The sequence below is a fragment of the Oryzias latipes genome, chromosome 4 (assembly GCF_053564925.1).
Source record: "Oryzias latipes strain Hd-rR chromosome 4, Olatipes_Hd-rR_3.1".
Lineage (NCBI taxonomy): Eukaryota > Metazoa > Chordata > Actinopteri > Beloniformes > Adrianichthyidae > Oryzias > Oryzias latipes.
In genome coordinates this window covers 13,860,300-13,882,511 of record NC_136240.1, presented here as the reverse complement: position 1 = coordinate 13,882,511, position 22,212 = coordinate 13,860,300, and the positions used below count along the sequence as shown (strand labels likewise).

Below are 22,212 nucleotides of genomic sequence, written 5' to 3'. Positions count from 1 at the left end.
AGATATCCTGTTAGGCTTTGATATATCCAGTCTCATAAATCCCTTAATAAATCTCAGAAACTTGAGTTTAACAACCTTTTTTGTTTTCTTGTACCCACCTTTAAAGGAAAGGCATTGTATCAGAAAATAGGAATTCCCCATGCGGGACTTGTAGGAAAAAACAGTGAAGCTGAAAGCTCCAGGGAGCAGAAAAAAACCTTTTCTGGAGAGCACGAAGTGATAAGGACTGGAACACTAATAGGGAAGAAAAGCCCACTTCAGTGGGGAAAAAAACCCTCCACACTTCCATGTGAAATGTTGTCTGTAAAGTATTGATGGTGTGAGTGTAGCTGTAACGTTCCTCGTGACTTTATGATGCTGTGAGGTTACGGGGAGAAGAACTACTGCTTTGTTCAAACTGAAAGCCTTGCTTACGTATTGTTGCAGTGGAAAATACAGAAACTCTGATAACCCTGGTTTAGGTGGCACCAATACTCACATGGACATTGCTCCTTGCCCCGTGGCCGATGTTTACTTTGGCTGGGCCCACTGCCCTCCTTTCTTTTCTTCTTTTTCTCAGTTTTTTTGGAACACTCGTTGAATGAGTTCATTGAGTTCTCCCTGTCCCTCCACATATTGGAGATAAGAATAATGAGGCTCAATAAAGGCTGCATTTACACTGCAGGTCATGATGCCCAAATCCGATTTTCTAACTATATCCGATTTTTTTGACGACCCGCTTTCATCATCTTTTAAAAGTGACCCATATCCAATTTTTACATTTAGACTATACAATGCTGAAACTACCAAACGTAGACATTCTGACCGTGACATGCTAGGAGCAGTGCGCCCAGGCTTGTAGCCTTGTGTTAGCAGCAGAGGAGAGGGCTTTGTGACGTTTGTGCACTCCTGATGATTGTACACAGCTTCTCAGGACTATGTAGCAGCATTTCCGCCTTTCTCCTTCGGACGTACCGCGGTTCCTCGAAACTTTCCCCGGGACTAGCTTTGTCTTCGGATCACCGAAGGCGGAAGTGCAGCAGCGCAGCTCTGAGAAACTCTAAATCATCGTATGAATATGTGTTATCAGTGGTGTCCAGACAAAATAAAGGCTGATGTAATTCCAACATGTTTACATCCAAGATGCTCATTGCGGCATTACCCGCACGGAGTTTTAAGTTCCCCATGGCCAATGTTTTTAGCATGTATTAGCCAATTGATAATGCATATTTGCGTTCCTGCAGACAAGAAAAAAGCACTGACCACACGGATTTAAAAACATATGAGCCAGCAGGCCCTTAATAATAATCATGACAGTAATAAAAGCACATTTAGAAGATACAGCAAACGTTTAGAATGGCGAAATCTGCTGGAGCTGCTTTTTAGGAGGCGTTGCTTGGGCGCTCCTGGATGAGGCAGGCGCACGAGAAGGGATGCGCGGTAGAGGAAAAAGAAGGGCTGCTCTGCCGTATGTGCTCTCTCTGAGTTTTGAATGAGGAAGTGTTTGCAGATGTTGTGCTGTACTAACAGTTTGATCCAAGCAAAGAAATAAACGGCTTCTAGCCTGTTCCAGAGCAACGGTGTCCCGCTTGATTAGTTATCGTTTGCGTCCCAACCAGGACCGGACCGGAAATAACAGCGGTTTCCGACTACGATCTGAAGCCTGAGACTGAAAGGTAACATGGGGTCCAGCTGTCCTCAAACAGCAAAATCAGCTCAGAAAAGCACCTATAATGTCATGTGATCTCAGTTGGTGGTTTCCTGAGTTGACATCGCTGACGTACGACTCGCATTTACTGGGGAATATCCGATTTGTCTGCTTACATGGCACACGCAAACGCATGTTTCCGATTCGTATCCGATTGACTTCCACGTATGAATGAGGCCAGAATCTGATCTGAGAAAATTGGAATCCATCCGTTTTTTTCCTGCTTACACGTTCACCAGTCATATCCGATCTGTGCCACATGAGAGGAAAAAATTGGAATTGGGTCACTTGAACCATGCAGTGTAAATGGGGCCAAAGAGAACTCAGCCTGGACACAGGTTCAATCCTTCGGCCTTTGAAGCACCGCTGCTGTAGTAAAAGTTGCTCCAGCTTTAACAGGGTCATATAAATGCCCATTAAACTCTCCTATTGGAAGAGTCGAGCACCTAATACCACACCCACGCAGGAAGTAACAAGTTTATCTTCCACTCACGTTTAATTGGCCGAGTTTACTGACAGCAGCTTACTCAGTAACAGTTTATGACTCAGGAGTTGTATGTGTTGTTTCTGGACCCAGCAGGAAAACACGTTTGGGAACTTTGAAAGAGTGTGCACTGGCAGCACATGACTGAGAGGGTTATCGATTGGGCCGGTTAAAGAGTAACGGAAAAGACGGTGGAGTTGTTCTGGCATGAACTGGTTGTTTTCCTCTTTCTAGAGAGGAGAACTGGGAGCAGATGATCATTTAATGAAAAGGTTTTAAAAATAAATCTTGAGAATGATTGTTCCATTTTGTTTTGTTAAGCCTTACCTAATTTTAAACTGCTTTTAAAATTCATTTGAAAACAGGTTTTTGAATTTTGGGGATTGTTTTTTTTAAATTTGATCTGGAATTATTCATAAAAAATTACAGCAAGGTTTTCTTCTTTTCATTAAATTTTTGAATTTACGAAAGATAGTGAAGTCTGAGATCAGTTAATGAGTTAAAAAAAAAATCACATTTCATTGTTCACTTTGTGAAGCATCTCTGAATGTAGAGTACAATAGAGCATCCAGTATTTGCCTGAATGGATTTGTGGCATGTCTGAATGCTGCGTGGTAGCGTCCCTGGAGCAGGTTGATTGTAAGGGTTGAGTGTAAACGCGCATGCAGAGATGCACATACACAGCAGATCCAGTCTAATTAAAAAAGAACAGCAGAGATTTCAGGGATTCGGCATAAGACTGTGTGTCTGTGTGTGTGTGTGTGTGTGCTTTCACATTAGGTCGCTGGTTTGAGCCTGATTGGCCGTCAAATAAAACAATGTATTCTGCAGTACCTCAGGGTTTCCATGAGAGTATTCGGACGCGGCAACTGTGGCTGTTTTATGTGGAGAAAAAAAAGTTGATAATTAGTCCCAGAGTGACTGAAAGATGAGATAAGGAGAAGGAGGAGGGGGGAAAGGAGGGCACTGAAGGCAGAGGAGAAAGTGCTTAACACATTTAATACTCACTCCTGACACTGTCTAGGAATTATTGATCAGTTATTTTTATTTGTTTGTTTCTGCTTTACCCTTTTCTGTCATTTGTCTCTTCATCCCTTCATGCCTGCCTTTGATTAATCCTTAAACTGAGTCAGCACACTCAATTTGGGCACTTTGCTATTTCGTATGACATGGGGGATGACATTAAGCGATTGTTATTGAAGCTTCTTTTTTTTAGGGGGGTGGGGAGCTCTAGCCATTAAAATGTCTGTATGTCTGACTGGGGGGTACTCTCTCCCCCCACTATCCATGTAACTGGAGCTCAGCTCCACACAATTATAAAGCAGAGGCAAACAAAAATGTTTCTGAGAAACCGTGACAACATTTTTAGAGGATTTGGCATTGACCGAGGCTCACCTCGCCATGTTTCTGCTGATGTGATAAATTAGACACAATAGAGGCTTCAGCATCTCTGAATAGATCTAATTTCTCTTTAATAACTGAAGATTTTTCTTTTCATGTACATTTGTTGGATTTTAAATTTAATTTTAAATTCTGACAAATACGGCCTAAATGAAGGTTCTAATCTGAATCAATCTTTAAGCTTTAAATATGTTACTGAACTTTTTAAACATAAAAAAATCTGACAAATATTTTGCAGAAAAATATTTTAACATTCACACTTCTAGAATAATCAATTGAGACAAAATCTTAGTTTGTTAGGATATCAAGATAACGTTTCCCATAATTTTTCCCCTCCAAGCCCCTAAAATGCTTAGAAAACCATGATATCTTCATATCAGTTCATCTATTCATATATCTTCCCCTCTTGATCTATTTGGTATGTCTTATGAGTTTTATGTTGAATGCTCTTCTTGACGCTACCCTCTGCTTTTTACTGGGCTTGGGACAGGCATAAGAGGACACTGGCTCATGCCCTGTTGAGGCCGCATTGATCTTTTTTTCCTTATATGTCTGTCTGTTCGTTCATCTTTATATTTTTTTGCCTTTTATTTATTTATTTATTTATGTATTTGTTTGCCTGTTCTTGTTTTGTGTTTTTTTTTTGTCATCTTTATTTCTTTAGTTAATTGTGGACTTTTGGAGGTCATCATGTTTTTTTTGTTTTTTATTAGGAGTTGGGGGGGGGGGCAGTCACACCATTTAGTTAGGACCATGCCTATATTCAGCCTTGGCCAAAACTCTTGTTTTGAAAAGCCTTTTAGAATGATTCCATCTTACCTTCATTTTCAAAAACATACAAGTTTTACAAATTTCCTACTTCAAGAACTTTCAAAACCTTGAATTTGGGAGATTTTTAGGGACTATTTGTACTCTAAAGGAAATTATTTTCCCTCTAATTGTTAGTTTAAAAAACAAACAAACTTATTTTAATATTTTTGTAAATTTTCTAGAAACCTAGAATTTTTTCCTTAGTATTTTTTTTACATGAAGAAAAAGGTAACAATCCTCTGTACCCCCCATGTTGACCTGAGTAGGATGTCTGTGGTGGAACGCTGGAAGCACACCGCGCTGGGTTAGCTTATGTAAGACATGCAACCGCTTCTCTAAGGGATTGGCTGTGTGAGAGGCGGTTCAGACGTGTGATTGCGGGGTCGGACAGCTGAGTGGCAAAAGGAAAAAGCCTGTGTCATTTTTTGTTTGGAGCTTCCTTTGTCACAGGCCACAGCCCTCCCCCCAAAGTTGCCCTCGACTTGCCCTTATTTAGCCTCTCAACATGTCATGCAGAGGTCAGGGCTCACACAGAAAAAGCAACACAGGGTCAGACAGACAGGCACATGCAGATTGTAACAGTATGGTAGAGTGCATCATAGATGGAAGTGCCTTGAAGGACCTTCTCATTCTCTAGACCTCATTAGCTGCTGATTTATCCCCCCCCCCCTCCTCTTATTGCTCTTGGTGGGTGGATAGGCCGCATGCATGTGTGGGAAGGTGGTACTGTATGAAAATAATGAAACAGTAAATGTATGTCTATAAATGGGCGCCTGTGTGTGCCGAAATGATGCGTGAAAGTTGAGACATTTAGGTGTGTCAGTGTCGAGTATACACAGAGACGGCGTCCCACAGAAAAACCCCTCGGTGAGCAGACTCGACCCGGGGTCAAACAACAGATTAATAGAAGATCTCACTCACACACACATCCATGCCCAGAGCTGCTACCCAATTAAATATTCCACAGCCCTGCTCTTGATAATCATGACATGTACACAAAGTGCTCTGGTTCGCCATTATCCATTTAGCAAATTTTTGTCTTGTCTTGCACTAATCTCCTGAAACCCCCAGCGAGCTTGTTATTGTCAAGGAAAAGTGCTTATAGCTGTGCAGAAAGGTGGGGTGCTGGAAAGAAGCGCAACATTCTGGTGAATAGGGGATTAATAATAATAAAAAAGAGTTAGTTCAAAGTTTGTACCATATTTGATGTTCTTAAAAGCTAATTTTTTTTATTTTTAATAAATGTTTTGGCTATAAAAGACAAAAAGAACAATCTAAGTATGAGGTAAAGAGTGGTTGGTCCTACAACTACAATTGTGCCCCATATATTTTACTGAGGCCTTGGGAATTGGGCTCTCAGGAGAAAAAAAAGCTCCTTGTCTCTACTCAATTCCCTGTACCTTGTTGTCTCAAGAGACTCTTCTTTATCTCACCATGCAATATGTTTTGAGTTAAGTAAAAATTAGCCAGATCCAAGGAAGTCAACGTGTATTGCCTTTGTCCCCTGATAGATACGAACACCAATTATTCTACCTTTCTATGACAGAAAAATTAACAATAAAACTGTAGGTGATTTAGCCCTAGAACCTGAATTGTTTTTTGTCTCGATAATAAGACTAAAAGAGTGCTTTGTTTGAAACATTGATCCTTCTTTTTTGCTTTCTGAGAGCTACACTGACAACATTTTCTTTTTTAACATGTACGCATGAGAACGAGATCAATTTCCTCCAGTAAAAGTTGTGTTTTTGGTGTTTTTAACATGTACTTGCAGCATTTTTCTCATGTTGGAGGACATAAATGAAAAACATTTCAGATAAAAATTGTGCTTTGAGTTTTTCCTTATTCAAATTGTGGTGAATTAGAAGCAGACAAAAAATGTGTAGGGGCTTTAAGCTTGCAGTAGAGAGTGTGAACAAAGGGATTATGGGAAATGAGGGCAGGCTTACTCTGCACCTACCGTCCCGCCTACAGCTCAGAGGCGTATTTCTGATGAACTACTGCTGCTCTGCAGAAACTATGTCCTAGAGAACAGGAAAAAAAAGACATGATCATAATTAAAAGACCACTTGGAACATTTTTACAATAGATCGAAAGATGTAAAGGACTTCAAAGGACAACTACTAACCTTTTTTTCTTTCATTTAGATGTAAAGAACCTGGAGAACTTTCACTTGGTAGAAAGCGTCCAGGAGCAAGTGAACGCTGCACTGCTGGACTACGTCATGTGCAACTACCCGCAGCAAACGGACAAGTTTGGCCAGCTGCTCCTGCGGCTACCAGAGATCAGAGCCATCAGCCTGCAGGCTGAAGAATACCTTTACTACAAACATCTGAACGGCGATGTGCCCTGCAACAACTTGCTGATTGAAATGTTGCACGCTAAAAGAGCTTAAACGGGAAAAGCCCTCAAATTTCACTTCAGCTTCAAGGACGTTCGGAGAGTATTTCCCACCCATTTATCCAACACAACTCTTTCACCGAACCAAAACTTCAACTCACACATGACTATGAGAAAACCCTGACTTTGGAGTGTCCAGAATTCCTCATTTTGATGATGAAACAACTTGAGGTGCAGATTTGGAGACTGCTATTATCTAGAAACTCATCATAACTGTCAACAAGAATAGTTGCTTCTTACCCAGCCTCAGAAAAAGGGAATTTTGAAGCAAACTGCATTGACACATAAAACAATCTGCACAATCCAGACTAAAAGATCGCCTTGCTTCAACTGTAAAGGGATTTTCTGTGCTGATAAGGGAAGCCAAATAACACTGCCCATCCTCGAGACACCTTTGTAACTACAGGTGGGCCGTCTTCATGTGTGTCGTGTCCCACTGAAACTGAAAGTCGGCTGTTGTCGGTACTGTAAATTAAAACGGACCTGCAGGCAAACAGGCAAGAAACTCTTAACCATCTCTGTGTCGGCTTTTCAAACTACAGGATGTCTGCTGTGACATCTCCAACCCATCTGACATGAGGACCCACAGTTTAAAAAAAGGTCTAAAAAAAAAAAGGACAGTTAAAAGATCAAAATGCTTAACAGGCTTGTATGAAGAGGACATGTTTTGTGAATGAAGACATTTGCTTACCACGATCACCTCATTGTTACAGTTTGTTATTCCAGCCCCCGCCCCCCCTCCCCCCAGTATCGTCTTGAACCACGTACCTCAGAAAGACCAGTGTTAGATGCATTTTATTCCCCTCTGGATAAGAAAATGTATTTATATCTCTGCAAAAATCATCTTTGCTTTTTATTATCTTATCACAACTGGAACAAAACTGAGAGTGAGGACAGAGAAGGACGGATGCCGCCTTTCTCTGAGAAGACCAAAGCCTGCTGCAGAACAGTGGAAGGAAATAATTAATACCTTAATAATCAGTGTTATAAGAGGAAAAAAATTGTGATGTCACAGTTATGTGAGTCTTGCCTTATTTCATTGCCATGCTAGCTAGCAGTGCAGATGTGAATGAAAATATGTACAAATATAATATATATTAAGTATTAATGTTGTAAAAAATAAAAATAAAAAAATTGTAATTCTACAGGTGTTTACATTCATACGGTCATTTGGGAGAGAACTGTGATGAAGCATTAATTGCAAAGCAATGATTTCTTAAAAAATACGAAATCAAAGACATGAAGAAAAAAAATCCCTCTGTTTTTGTTACTTTTCTTGGGGTTGTGTGTATTTTTTATTTTTTCTCTCCTTGTTTTTTTTTTTTAACAGTACATAATTTATGTCGTGAGACACTAAAATCAAAAAAGGAATCTCACTTTGAATATTAATTACTGTGTCAGCTGGCATTTAAACATTTGGTTTTTGAGCATTACTGTGTTAGGATTCTGTGTCACCCAGCATTTGTTTTGCCTCTTTTTCTTTTTTATTTACAATTTTTAAGACTTTTTTCAATGTACAGTATGTCAATGGTTGCGCTTAATGATGAAGATAATTTATTGCATTGCTAGGTCTACTTCTTTGTGTTACATGACATGAAGTGTCTATGCCAGAATAAATTTGTTTACTGTAGCATGCTCTTTGTTTTGTTTCCATGAGTGCTTCTGAGATGCAGGACTGGAGCAAAAGTGACGGTTTTTAAAATAAAACTTGGAAAAACTCTTCTTTTTTTTCTTCTTCTAAAAAGTCATTCGAATCTGCACATCAAAATACTGTTTGTTGCATTTACAAGAATTAGTGTAAAAGATGTTAGTGCCACATTAAGTGATCCACCCCACTGCAACTTGTATATTTGCTCTTCTGGACTTTAAACCAAATACCCCATCTTCCTGCTGTCACATGTACATCTAAATTTGACAAGCTTTAATTCTAATATATATAAGATTGCAGTCTGCAGTACTAAAATGTAAAGCTGTTGTTTTTTTAAATTTCCCCAATCCCACCAACCCCAGAAAACTGAGACAGTATGTCACTAATGGGTTAAATCCTTTTAAGTTGCATGTTTAATGTACAGATTTCATTATCCCTTGTGCTATCCTAGTTACTTTACCATTGGGAGTTAGGTCATCTAGACCCACTGGACAGTGCTCTGAACCTTTTTTCTTCAATGATTTGTGATCTTCACTGGTGTCCATGGATTACATGAAATCTTTCCACCTTTATCCACCTTTGTCATGGTAGGGAAAACACGTCAATGCAAGGGTGGGGTCATCTAAGATAGCACAAGGGTTAAATCACACGTTGTTACATTACATCTTAGCCTTTACATCATTGCATGTCACTGGAACTTCCTTGTGCAAGTTCTGCACCTGCCAGAAACTAAAGAACACTCTTTCACATTGCAAGTACAGAACTTTGGCTTTTTCTTGTTTGAGTTTTTACTTGTTTCAACATTGCCACAGCAATACTTAACCCCAATTGATCTTTTTTTAAGAGATAATTGACTAAATGGAAGTGTGTTTGGTGATTGTGATCAAAGGCTACGTTCACACTGCAGGGCTTACTGCTCAATTCAGATTTTTTTGCAAGGCCATTCACATTTCCAATTAAATGCAAACTTTTGATCTCTTTTGTGAATGTGAAATAACCCAGAAGTTACCCGCATGCGCAGAATAGTACTCAACAGTGAACAACTTCACTTGTTGTTTGCAGAAGTAGCTAACGTTAACAATGGATGTCAACAACAGTGTTGTCAACAGCGGAGCTCTTTTTGCATGATTAAATTCATTTTCACAAAGGAGCCAGCACAATTACAATCTTCTCATTTTAAGAAGGCATTCGACCAGGATTGTCTGTACCCACTTTGTGGAATGGGGATGTGACTGTGCTGGGGCCACGCATTTGTGTGTAAGAGAGATGAGAGAGCGTGTGCAGCGCAGTATTCCCTACTGCGCTGCATGCGCTCTTTCCTCTCTGAGGGGCAGTAAGAGGGGCAGTGGGTGCGCGCATTCATGTTGTGTGTTACGGAGGAAGGAGAACGATAATAAAAGAAGGCTCCCCCCAGCAGAACTGCTATTAACTCTTTATTAACCCGCTCTGGAGAATCTAAGGGTCCGAATGGGGAAGTGAACCCTGAAGGAGGATCTGCCTTAGGTCCCCCGCGCTTCTGACGGAAAGGAAAAAAAGTAATCGTGGGAAAGGTTCAACACCACGCTCAGCCATTTTGCTGGAAATGTTTTCAAAAACCGCCCGGTTGCGATAAGAGCCCTTGAGTTTGGCCTGAATAGAGCTGTCACCCCAAATATTAATCCAATCGGTGACACCTCACTTCTCTTTCACTGACTGGTCTCAGCAGTTTATGTTTATGTTCTCGTTCCCGCCTACTTCAACGCAGAATGATGACGTTTGTAGCGTCTCAATGACGTACAGGTTGGATACATGTGGTCTGGCCATTCAGACGGAAGTCGCATTTCAAAAGATCGGATACGTGTTGGATTCAGGACCACATACCCAAGTGACCTGGGTCACATTTGAAAAGATCGGATCTGTGTCGTTTGGACTGTCAAGAAAAGATCAGATACAGATAGGGGGGATAAAAAAAATTCGGAACTGGGTCGTTTTAGCCTGCAGTGTGAATGTAGTCAAAAATGTGTTGTTTTTTTTCACAAAACGCTAATTTAGTGCAGCACGATCAAGGTAAATAAATACTTGTACATATTTTGTTTTAAGCAGAATACTTTAAAACTTTATTTCCCCTCTCATTTGCTCACACGTGTTAACCAAAATCTTTCGGAGAGATTTTCTACTTGAGATTTTCCTTTTAAAGTGCTTGTTACATCAGATTTTGGCCTCCTTTTCAAACTAAAACCATCTATCATGTTTTTAGTGTGCAAATAATATGAACAGCTTTTATATTACTCTATTAAAATTTGTCAGGATAAAAAGGGAAAAAAAAGGAACAGATTGCTGTCCTCCGGTTTTAGGAATTTCTCACGGTATTCTGACTCATGTTAAAAAGCTGAAAAAAAGAGAAAATGTATTCCTGAAAATATCTTAAATTATTTAAGTTAAATTATCAAATTTACCAATAGTAGATATTTTCTAGGGATCAGGCCTCAATAGCAACAGCCAATCCAGTTTATGCGACCATCTAGAACAAGAAAACCAAATGAGAACAAAAGCCAAAATTATTATAAAACAGTCAAGAGAATAAAAACAAAGTAAAATGTAAATAAAGGCATTAGTTTTTCACCTTAACTTGATACATCCATCTTATAAAATAATGACAGAAGCAAAAGAGAGCTGTTATTTACTGAATGAACCTATGGACAGTCAAAGAAGGGTATAGCGTCTTGAGAATAGCAGATTTAAATGATAACAAAAAAAAAAAACAATTATAAACCACGAGTTCAAAAGATAAAATAAGATGATTCCACAGTATAAAGCAAATCAGTTAAATTATTCTACTTTGTAACCCTTGTGCTGTCTTAGATGACCCCACTCTTACATTGACGTGTTCTCCCTACCATGACAAAGGGGGATAAAGGTGGAAAGATTTCATGTAATCCATGGACACCAGTGAGGTTCACAAATCATTGAAGAAAAAAGGTTCAGCGCACTGTCTAGTGGGTCTAGATGACCCAACTCCCAATGTTAAAGTGCCTAGGATAGCACAAGGGTTAATTCTGTTTTCACATCAAATAAAAGATATAATTCTCAAAACATTGAAACAATTGGAATAAAAACTGGATTCAGTATAACATTTAAAAATCTTTAACCCAAATCATTATTTTTTTATTTTATTTGAAGATTTTAACTTTATATCTCAGCTGGCATGTCTTACTCTAATTAGACTACATTTTTATCACTTTAAAAAGTTGCTTTGTGATTTTTCTACTTAAGGAAAGCTCTTTAATTGACAGTCCTACACCAAGAATAGATGGGTATTATATCAAACTTTTATCTTTTTTGATTAAATTGGAACCACCCAAAAGTAATTTTCATTTAGTTTTTTTTCCAACAACACCTTTCCAACAGAAAATTTAACAAATGCAGAGCCAATATTTATGAATTGTTAGTTTTTTTTTAAATATTTCATGTTGGATTTAAGAAGCATTGGCTAACTGTGTAGATAACTACAGCCATCTAAGTCTGTCTATGAGGGATTTTTAATTGCAGAAACTGAAACTAATGTTAGGTGTGTTCACGTGCAGCATTAAGGATGCCAGTCACAGACGGGCAAGAGGCCAGCTCGATTCCCGGTGCACAGCGTTGCAATCCTCACTTCAAGCTTTGCTTGCAGTGCCTGGCCTCCTGTCTGTAAATGTGTTAAACCTGCTTTCACTCGCTCTGAATTTGTATAAATAATGTATATACATTTATCCACACACTCTAACAAGAGCAGCCTCAGGTGAAAATACTCAGAAATGCATGCTCTGCACATCCCCGAAGGTGGACATCAGCTCCAAACCAACCAACTCAAAAGATAACCACACAGAGAGCAAGAAAGAAAAACACACAGGCAGATAAATAACTTGCCAAAAGCAACATGAACACACACATACACACAAATATAACAGTTTTTTTTTTTTTTTTTGGCTCCCTCACACGCAGCGCTGTCAGTTTCTAAACAAGTTTTCCTTTCGGTCACACAAACAGCCCCAAGTTGTGTCTGCCAGTGTTATGGGAAGCTTTTAAACTCTGGAACCACATCACTCGTGTTTACCAAGATGTGCTTGTATGTTTTCCTACATTGTCAAGCACAGTCAAAAGAAAAGAGACTGAGGTTAAAAAAAAAAAAAAAAAAAAAAAACGGAACAAAATTGAAAAACAGTGGATGTGGATGTTCTAGTACAGTGGGAAAATCTGCTGGAGACTTGGTGTCATATAATTCCGGTCAAGCAGAAACCGCAAATATTAATTTTAATATTTCCTCCATGATTAATTTTCAAACAGTGGGTACTTTCATTAATTGAAAGGGATGCCATCTTTGCATCACCACTAAATCAAAGTCCCTGCTTGGTCAAAGTGTCAATTGTAACACGAAAAAAGTTGTAAAAACTTGCAAAGCAACATGTGAACACAAAAGTCCTGAACATGCAAGCCCCAAACGCGCGATCAGACACATTCATACTTTCAATTATTGGTTTTGTTTGCCGTTTAAATTATTTACACACAATACAGTCTAATCAACCACAAAAAAGATTAGGCAGAAACAAGTAATGCTTATCAGATGGCTGCCCTTTACACCGACTTTTCATTGGAAGCAGTCACATGAATGCATGCTGCCAAAGGCGGTGTGAGGATAGCTTTATATTTGACTTATTATAAGGGATCATAGCAAAATTTTCATTGAAGATGGTTTTTCGGATGGTCATTTTTCAATTTGAAGCTAAAAACATTAATTGAATTTAATTTAACCAGTGTGGTTGATGCTGAATGACTAGTTTTGATTTTTGTGCTCAAACAAGAGTAAAAAGAAATAAATCATACATTTTATTAAGATCACACACTTTAAAAAGCACACCCAATTACAAGGGAGGGGTACATTTTCCCCTGATAGGAAGGAAAAATGACTAGTCGCCAATTTGCTTAAAATCCTAGAAAATGAATGGCAAAAAATTAAAAATAAAAGTAAACATAACATAACCTTTATGTTGTCAAACTTCTGGCTAAAAAATGTCCACAAAAGGAAATGATTGGAAACCCTTCGGAGCTAAACATACATTTTGGATCTTAAATTTGACTTATTTTAAAACAAAATGTAATCAGTCAAAAAATAAAACCCTCTTATATTAATATGTTTATTGGTGTAAAAAACAGTTTATTATTCATCTCTTTGAAAGTTAAGACTGGTGAAGGCTCACAGGTGAAAAACAAAGAGGCCAAAAAAAGAAAAGCAGCACGAATCTTCAGAGAGGCAATTAGCCCACTCTCTAATCACTTACACCAACCAGCGACTGGGGGACCCATTGTTTGGCGGCCTGATGGACAAACTTTAAAAATGTAAAGATCAAATTAATAAGCAAGCATTGTTAATGGGAACACTCACAATTATTATGCAAAAGCCTCACTGTGGCATGCAAAACAAATACACTAAGGTTTGGAAATGGAATGGTTTGAAGGCCGCTGCCGTTTCATTTCAAAGCATGCATTATACATCATTGTGCATAAAGAGGAAGCCTACAGCATTACAGTGTTTTTTTTTCTACAATGATTATCCTTTATTAGTCATTAAAAAGAGATAGAGAGAGAAAAAAATACAACTTTTAAGCACCTGAACCTCGCTGCCAGCATTCCATTAATTGCCGGCACAAAGGGGAGAGCCTTTGGAGATTTTTCAATTTCAAAAAATGAGGAGCATGCATTCAGTCGTGCTCATGTTATACGGGCACTTAAATCCTACAGAGCTCACATAAAAAAGGACTCAAGGTTGCATCCGATTGAAAGCCTCCAAACTACAGCCACTTTAGAAATCCATTTAGAAAGCGGGGGGTTAGAACATCTAATTCAAACAGAGTCGCCCTGTTAAAACGGTTGCACCAATGTCTTTTAAAACACGCACATACACACACTTCTGTTTGCTTGGCTCTATTGTGAGAGAGATGAACCTGGCGCATACAGAGATGGCAAGACACAAAGAATTAATCTTGCCAGACCTCAGCCAAGTGGCGAAGGTGAACAGCTCTGAATGAGTGCATGTGGAATCTTGACCTTTCCCTCAACATCAACAAAAAGAGTCCTCTATGGCATGGAAAAGAAAATGAGCTGTGGTCTCTGCAACAGCATTAAAATCGGAATATCACAACTCTGTTCATCAGCTGAAAAATATCGGTTGAAATAAATATTCACACTTCTACTATGGCCTAATTTTTTTTGTAGAATACAAAATCAGGCAATTACTTTTTGGTAAAAAGGTAAGATAAAACATGGATGGCAAAAAGTATCTTTATTTCACAGAAGAGAAGAATTTAAAATAACACCTTTACATGAGTGACTTTGTTTTGCACTGACGCCAAATGTGCTGCACTACAAAGACAAATTATACAAGAGATGTTTTAAGACCAGTGTTGAGTCAAGGTGTCGAACTTCAGCCCTGGAAGGCCTTCTCCTGCTTCTCTGCTAACTGACCAGACCCATGCCGCTTCTTTTGACACCTGGTCCATGTGATTAGCAGCTGGTAGGGTGTGGATATTTAGAAGAACCAGCACGACGTCAGCCTTCTAGGACTCCAGTTTAAGACTTAAAAACTTAAAAAAAAACTAATCATAGTTTTTTTTGTTTCAATAAAGAGATGCTAACTTTAGACATTGCGCATGCTATAACATCAATAGATGTATAAATGTGTTCACAGCCTCTTCATAACGTCTCCTTCCTCCTTGAGGTGCATTGAAAGATTTCCATCCACTAAATGTGCTATCACAGTTGATTTCTCTGGGTCATGGAGAAGACGCCTTCAAAGAAAAAAAAAGACAGAAATTAGACAACTCAGATATATTTAATTATAATACTATTTAGTCAACATAAATCAGAATGACAAAACAAGTTAATACATTTTAAAAACTATTGTTTTTTTGTTTACACGAAAGAAAAAAAAACTTGGACTGGGTCCTTGAACCTGATTAGGGTTTGAAGTCCATTTTGAATCATTTTGGACCATATCAACCCATAGACAAGAAGATATTGTGAATGACAAATGCTTTCAAAAATCTCAGAGGAATAGTTAATATTGCATGTTTATGAGATAGATCCAGGGAAGCAGATTGAGATGGTTTGGATGTGTTGACAGTGATTATGTTGAAGGAAATAGCCCTAAAAGAAGATCAAAGAGGAGCTTTGTGAATTTAGCTAAGTAGGGTGTTTTTTTTCTCCTTTTTACTTCAAAAAAAATTTTTTTTCCTCCATTTTTTTTTCTATCAATGGCCCTTTAAGGGCTCCGTATAGATGGAAGGAGAAGGAATCAACTAATTTTAACAATTAAAACACCAAATCTGCAAATATCTAAACTTTTTTAACCAGAAATCTAAGAGCTAAAACAATATTAAAAAAACTATATGAGTAACACATTTGTATGCTTGCTTGAAAATGTTACCCAAAAAAATCCCTAAGAAAAGAATTACAAAGTTCAATTTAACCTTGCAACAGACTTGCGACCTATCCAGGGCGTATCCCGCCTTCACTCAATACCCCATGACCTCTAAAGGGATAAAGCGGGTTCAGAAAATGGATGGCAGTTCTATTTAAACAAACCACAACTTTAGACAAAAGAAAAATGTTTAAAGATGTCTTTTCAAGTGCTAATAAATACTGTTGTTTTTTAGTTTTCAAAGAGTGTATCTTTCTTTTAAACCAACAGTGTGCATGTGCATGTGTGAGAGCATGCACGTTAGTCACAGAACACAGTCAGCTGTCCTCCTCACTCTTGTGTCCATAAGTTGTTCTCATGATCACCCAAAGATACCTTTCACATTTGTCCCCCACAGCTACAGAAGCAAGGCCAGCTACTTCCATCATTCCAAACAACCTTCATCAAACAAGGTGCTATAATGTAGCAATAAAAGAAGTGACATGGAGGTATGTTTTTCCAAAATCTGGGTCTTCATAAAAACATAAAAAGGGGAGACATTTTTTTTAAGGCAGGAGAATTCCATGGTTTTATTCTGGTTTGTGCCTTTTTGATTTACGTCTTTATGTTCTTAATTCCCTGTAATTTTGACAATTTTGTCTGGACTAGAATAAAATTACTAAACATATTTTGAATTTTTGAGTCAGAATGGGCCACAAGAGTTCTTATATAGAATATTTTCCTTTTTTTCTGACACACTTTCCAAAAAAAGAGAGCATTCTTATGAGAAGCAGTAAACATTTTGCCAACGGCAACTGCATGCCAGATAGTTTCTCTTTTATGGACAATTTTAAATTTCACATAGGCTCAGTTTGCATTCTGTTCACATTTTAACTCTGCCTTTTTCACTGTGATACATTTTAGGAGACATTGTAAGGGTCTAACACAAAGATAACCTGATGATTAATAGGAAATACGTATGTTTCTAAATTAACCCAACCGATCTTTTGTTTTGACCACAAATAAAAAAATATTTGAATGTAAGGTTATTGTAGGGTTTCACTATATATACTAAATTTTCAAAGTTTTCATGAAAGTTTATTTGTACAGGTTGTAGAAGAGTTCTGTTCAATTACCAAAATGTTGTTCCTTCACTCTTAAAAGTTTAGTAAGAGAAATCTTTTTTTACAGGCTGATTTTAATAACTTACAAAAAATATTTGTATGGATAAATTTCAGTTGAATAGAGTCTGGTTAGCATAACACCCTTGCATAAGAATTAAAAAAAATATTCCAACATTTTTTAAGCGTCTTAAGCACTCTTAGTCATGGAAACTTACAAATAAAAAAGTTAGACATCAAAAATTATAACAGACACTTTAAAACACAATCATATTATACAACAACATAAACAAATATGTAGATGAAATAACTTTAAGGAAACTAAAAATAATTCTTTGAAATTCACTTATTCCTTTTTTATGTTTTTAAATTAAAGTTTTACAGAAATATGAAACCATAACTTATTAAGTGAGAACGTAGCTATTTAGCTTAGATGACACTTGTCCAGTTGTTTCTACATATAAATCAGCAGATTTGTGTCTAAGATCTGAATCCTCACCGCTTAAGAGGTCAGAACCAGGCACGAAAATCTTTTCTGTGGTCTTTTCGTTGTTATTGTTTTTTTTTCATATTTGGTTTCGGAGACCGTGGATCATTTGTGGCAGGCTGTACGATGCAAACAGCTGCTCGAAGACCATCTCGGATGAGAAAAGGATTATTTAGTCTGCCTCGTCCCTCTCAAGACAGAATGTTTCTGTAAATTCCTCAACACTCACACAGCAGAAGCTGCCAAATAAAGCAGCAACTTTTCAATGTGTTTTTTTTTAAGTGAGACTCACAGGTCTGAAAATAATAATTAGCACAAAAGAATGAAAGCTGTGCACCTAAAAAACTAATAGTAAACTAATCTTTCACACTCAACTTTTCACAACTTCAGCTGCATGAAGTATTCCTACAAATTGCAACAAACTCACCACAAGCTCGACAAAACTTTTCAATACCCTAATTTAAGAGTAATTGTGATGCAATGATGCTGGCACTTCCCGTGGCACTATAAGAGCAAAGGTTTGAGCAGTTGATCAATCTAAAAAATGATGTTCATTTCTCAACAAAGTCTGGAAGGATGTCAAAGATTTAGGCCGAAACCCAATTCTTCCCCTACCCCTCCAATTGTAGGGGCATTTGGAGGGGTAGTATTGTTCGAAATAGTATTTTATTTTAATTTTTTTTAGCAGCTAACACTCGTGGTGGAGGGATGGCGAGCTATAATCATTTAAATAAACTGTAAAGATAATAAAGGTCAACCACAAAAACTGGAGGTTAAAAACGTCCTTCAGTTTCCACTGTTCATTTATAACTTATTTTATCTAACAAGTATGTGGGACAAACATAAGATATAGAATGACACTCAACCGTTTAATTAATTAATTGATAAACAAAAAGGATATTCAGTCAAAAAGGCATTTGTATTTCTTGTAACATTATAAGCACAGCAACACATCACTTCATGTAAAAACCTATCCAAGACCACAACGACAATTAAGAAAGCATTTTGGAAATGAAAACAAAATTCCAGAAACCAAAATGGAATTCCAAATGAAATAAAACAAAATAAAAACAAAACATTTGGGAAAACATAAGTAATTTCTAGAAATCAAAATGAAATGCTGAACAATGAAACAATACGAAACTGCAAGAGCTAGGTATACTATGGGAATTCAAGGTGTTTTTCTATAATTTTGACTAAATTGTTTGGCTTGAGGCGATACTGGATATGCTTCGTACTAATTAGCAAACGTTTGTAAGTACGTGGCCATTGAATACGTATTTGAAAAAATTCAGCCATGAAAAATCCAACGTCATCATCCAATCAGTGATGTTCCGCAGTACCTACCTTTTCTGGTTTTCTATTGCGTTTTATTTTCGTTAAAATCTTATTTTGATTTCTGGAAATCACTTTTTTTTCAGAACTGTTTCATTTTTTTTTTATTATCGTTTGAGGTTTTTGAAATTGTGTTTTGGCTTCTGGAATTTTGTTGTAATTTCTAAAATGTAATTTTTTTATTGCTATTTGTGTTGCTTTTTTAATTGTCCTTGACATTTTTTATGTTTATGCCTCAAGTGATTTGCTGGTGTAATTTTGCCCTTCAGGGCCACCATATGAAAGTGTAATGGCAGCGCATTTAGCCATTCATGGATATAATTACAACTTACAGTCTATAAAAAAAAGTGTCCAAGTGGAGAGACAAAGCAAAGAAGCTGAATTAGATACTCTATACAGGTGCCCTTGAGCTAAGCTTTAAAAGAAAAAGAAAGATTGTGATTTTATATGCACAAATGTAAAAGAAAACAACACCAAGAATTCATGAAAGCTAAAAAAGTTAAGATATTTGCAGAAAGCCCAATGTCTTAACATGATAAAATACTATCATTGAGGAAGTAGCATAGGCTAGAAAAACATGATTACTCCTAAAGCTCTGAGCAGAAGTCTTTAATTTATATACAGGAATTGTCAAATGCATAACAATAATTACAGTTGACTGCCTTTGCAAGATTGACAGCATTTGGACTGCAGGACTCATGTTAACTTGTCAACCTGGAGTTCATATTGACAAGTGTTTGCTCTGGGAGTGTAGCAGGGCCTAACAGTGGAGATCAAGCCCACCATCTAATGTGAGGTGAGTGATGTAAGGTGAAGGGGGGGTGTGTGAACCCCGGGGCTGTAAACACCAAAGCACAGGGCAGCAGTTTGATCGATACTTGCTTGGCATTATTTGTACCAAATCATGTGGGTCGACAACAGAGGGATTAAGTCCTCCTCATAGACTCCACTAATCATTACTTGACACACAATCATGGGTTAAATAATACCTGTGCTTTGGTGTGTGTGTTCATCATTGGTCTACAGATTTAAACATTGATAACGATAGGTGATTATAAGCTGTTTTGCAGTATAAATTGTTTTGTTTTGTTTTTTTTGCAAATATTTGGACTGAGGTGCGACTTATATGCAATTTAAAGCATACATAGGCTCATACGTTTGTTATTTCACCACTAACAACTGTTAGAGGGCACTGTCGATGTGTATCATTATTTGCTTTTGACAGCAACGCAGAAGAAGCACCGCTCAGTCTGATCCAATATACAACAACAAACAAACAAACAAACATGGAGAAAAATCTGATCATTTTCCTCCTGAACTTAATGATGTTTTCTTATTTGCATCAACATAGTAGTAGCTTTGGGGGCTGTCATCTGGACTTAGTTTTTTAAAGTTAGAAGACGTTTCACCTCAAGGTTTTGTCAATTCTTTCAACATTATTATTCTTGTTTTTATGTTTTTTCTTCTCTGACTAATGCGGGACAGCAAGTCATCAAACTGGGGCGGAAGTACCGCTAAAAGCAGCCATCATGCAGAAGCTGCTCCTGCTGTACATGCTGAACCATACTGTCAAAAAAAAAAAAAAAAAGCTCCACATGATCCCATGAACCCAGTCATGGAGACGTACTTACCGATGCTTTTGTAGGGCTCTTAAAAATAAGTTGACTTAATCTCTCAACATTATCCATGCATTGTATTAAGATATACAGTCAAGGCTTCCAATTAGCCAATGTGCCAAAGTCTCTTGACAGTATAGCTTCTCCCACACACATCTGGAGTGTCAGGTTTATGAACACATTTTTGGATAGGCCTAGAGCAGCCGATTTGATGTGCTTCAAAAGAGAGGAAAAGGCAAATGAGCTCCTGTATAAAAAAAAAAGACAAAAAAAGTCAACCCAGTTGACAAAGTAAATGCATCTAATTGTAAAATTGTTTTTACTGTCCACCCAACTGTTTTTTTGACAAACAATTTTACCTGTCGGTGTGGAGGGAAGAAATCGAGAAGCTGACATTCATAACTGATAAAAACGTCAGTTGGAATTTGTAGAAACGTATAAATAATGGATGCACCACGAAGGCAGGGGAGCATCTTCAATGAGCCCGGAGTGCAGAGCACGCTGTCTCATCTCCAAACCGAAGAGCCATCTTAATGACTGCGCCCGGAGACTTGGGGGCCTCCACTAACTCCCCCTGTTTTCAACAACCCACCAATCGGACCCCCCCGCCCGCCCGTCAGACCCATCCATGCTCCCAACCACAACATATCATACAGAGGGGAACATGAGCTCTTAAATTAAACATTGACAGCAGCTGCCTGTTTTAGGCAAATCAGCAGAAAATAAGACAAATGGTTACTTCAGGGAGACCCAAGTGTGCAACCGAGCCACTTTTGGCATTCCGCGGCACAGTCTCTCTAGATTTGTGGAGGAAAGAAAACGCAAACAATGTCACAAGAATGTTTACATAGTGGCTACTGCCTTTTTGGTAAATGGAAGCTATTTAGCAGTTTTCCATCGTAGCCTAAAAGAGTAAAGATGGATTAAAAGAGGAAAATAATAATAGAAAACTGAAATGGCTATTGCAACCATTTTTGCTTTAAAGTGTACCGATTCAAACTCTCACATTTCAGAAGCAGACACGCCTTTCAAAAACAGATTGTCAAAGTAAATGCTGTGTCCTGGCAAGAGGTTAGTCAGAAAATAATAATAACAGGCCCTGGGACAACCACCATCATACACAGATGACAGTGGATGAGGTAAAGAAAACTAAACCGCTTCGGCCGACCTGCTTTGAGGCATAAACAGGAAATTACCTTCAGGAAGGAAGTCATATTTTTTCCAGCTGTGCCCTGCAATAAGAACAGGGTGAGAGCAGCACTTTCAATATGTGCCAAAGATTTACACTAAATATTAGCTGAGATCCAAGCAATATCATAAAACGATGGAACAAGAGTAAATGCTTCTGTTTTAATAAGAATTAGAGATCACTGTCACTAATAAATGGTCTTTTCCTGCGCTCGCAGAGAACATATTTTAATGGTTGTTTTTGTTCTTGGTTAAACATCAGGCCAACAGGTTCAGACTCAAGGCATATGATTGTTGGAGGAACAGGGATTTATTTGGCTCCCATGCCCTTTGATGCTCATCACATCAGCAAATCACAGCAATAAATAACATTTGTTGGCTGCATGGACTTTCATACACCACTAAATATAAGAAAACTACATTTAAACAAAATGGTTTGTATCATCAAAAACCAAAAGGGCTTTTGGTCATGTTAGGCCATCAATCATTTATTAGTTTTTAGTGATTAGATATTTCACTATTTAGTGCAATACCTCTAAAGTATAGCTCATCATTTAATGCAAAAACATGGGATTCAAGATTCTGCTGTGTACTTCAACTTTACTGAAAGTTGGAGGCTGAGGA

The 22,212-nt window shown here is 37.8% G+C and overlaps 2 protein-coding genes across 4 annotated transcripts in view; one reads left to right on the top strand and one right to left on the bottom strand.

The window, feature by feature from the left end:
• nr5a2 (nuclear receptor subfamily 5, group A, member 2) overlaps positions 1-7,290 on the top strand; it is a gene marked incomplete at its 5' end in the record, with an annotated part of 66,562 nt that extends 59,272 nt beyond the window's left edge. The window contains 1 exon segment of the mRNA NM_001104828.1: positions 6,527-7,290. Coding sequence (NP_001098298.1) covers positions 6,527-6,774 — 248 coding nt within the window. The 3' untranslated portion in view covers positions 6,775-7,290.
• Positions 7,291-14,710: 7,420 nt separating this feature from the next.
• The window catches only part of LOC101155181 (uncharacterized), an 86,256-nt gene continuing 78,754 nt past the window's right edge, over positions 14,711-22,212 (bottom strand). For all 3 annotated transcript variants that reach the window (XM_023954202.2, XM_078946537.1, XM_023954203.2), the window contains one exon: positions 14,711-15,230. The gene's annotated coding sequence lies outside the window, so the exon portion shown is untranslated. The remainder of the gene's footprint in view (positions 15,231-22,212) is intronic.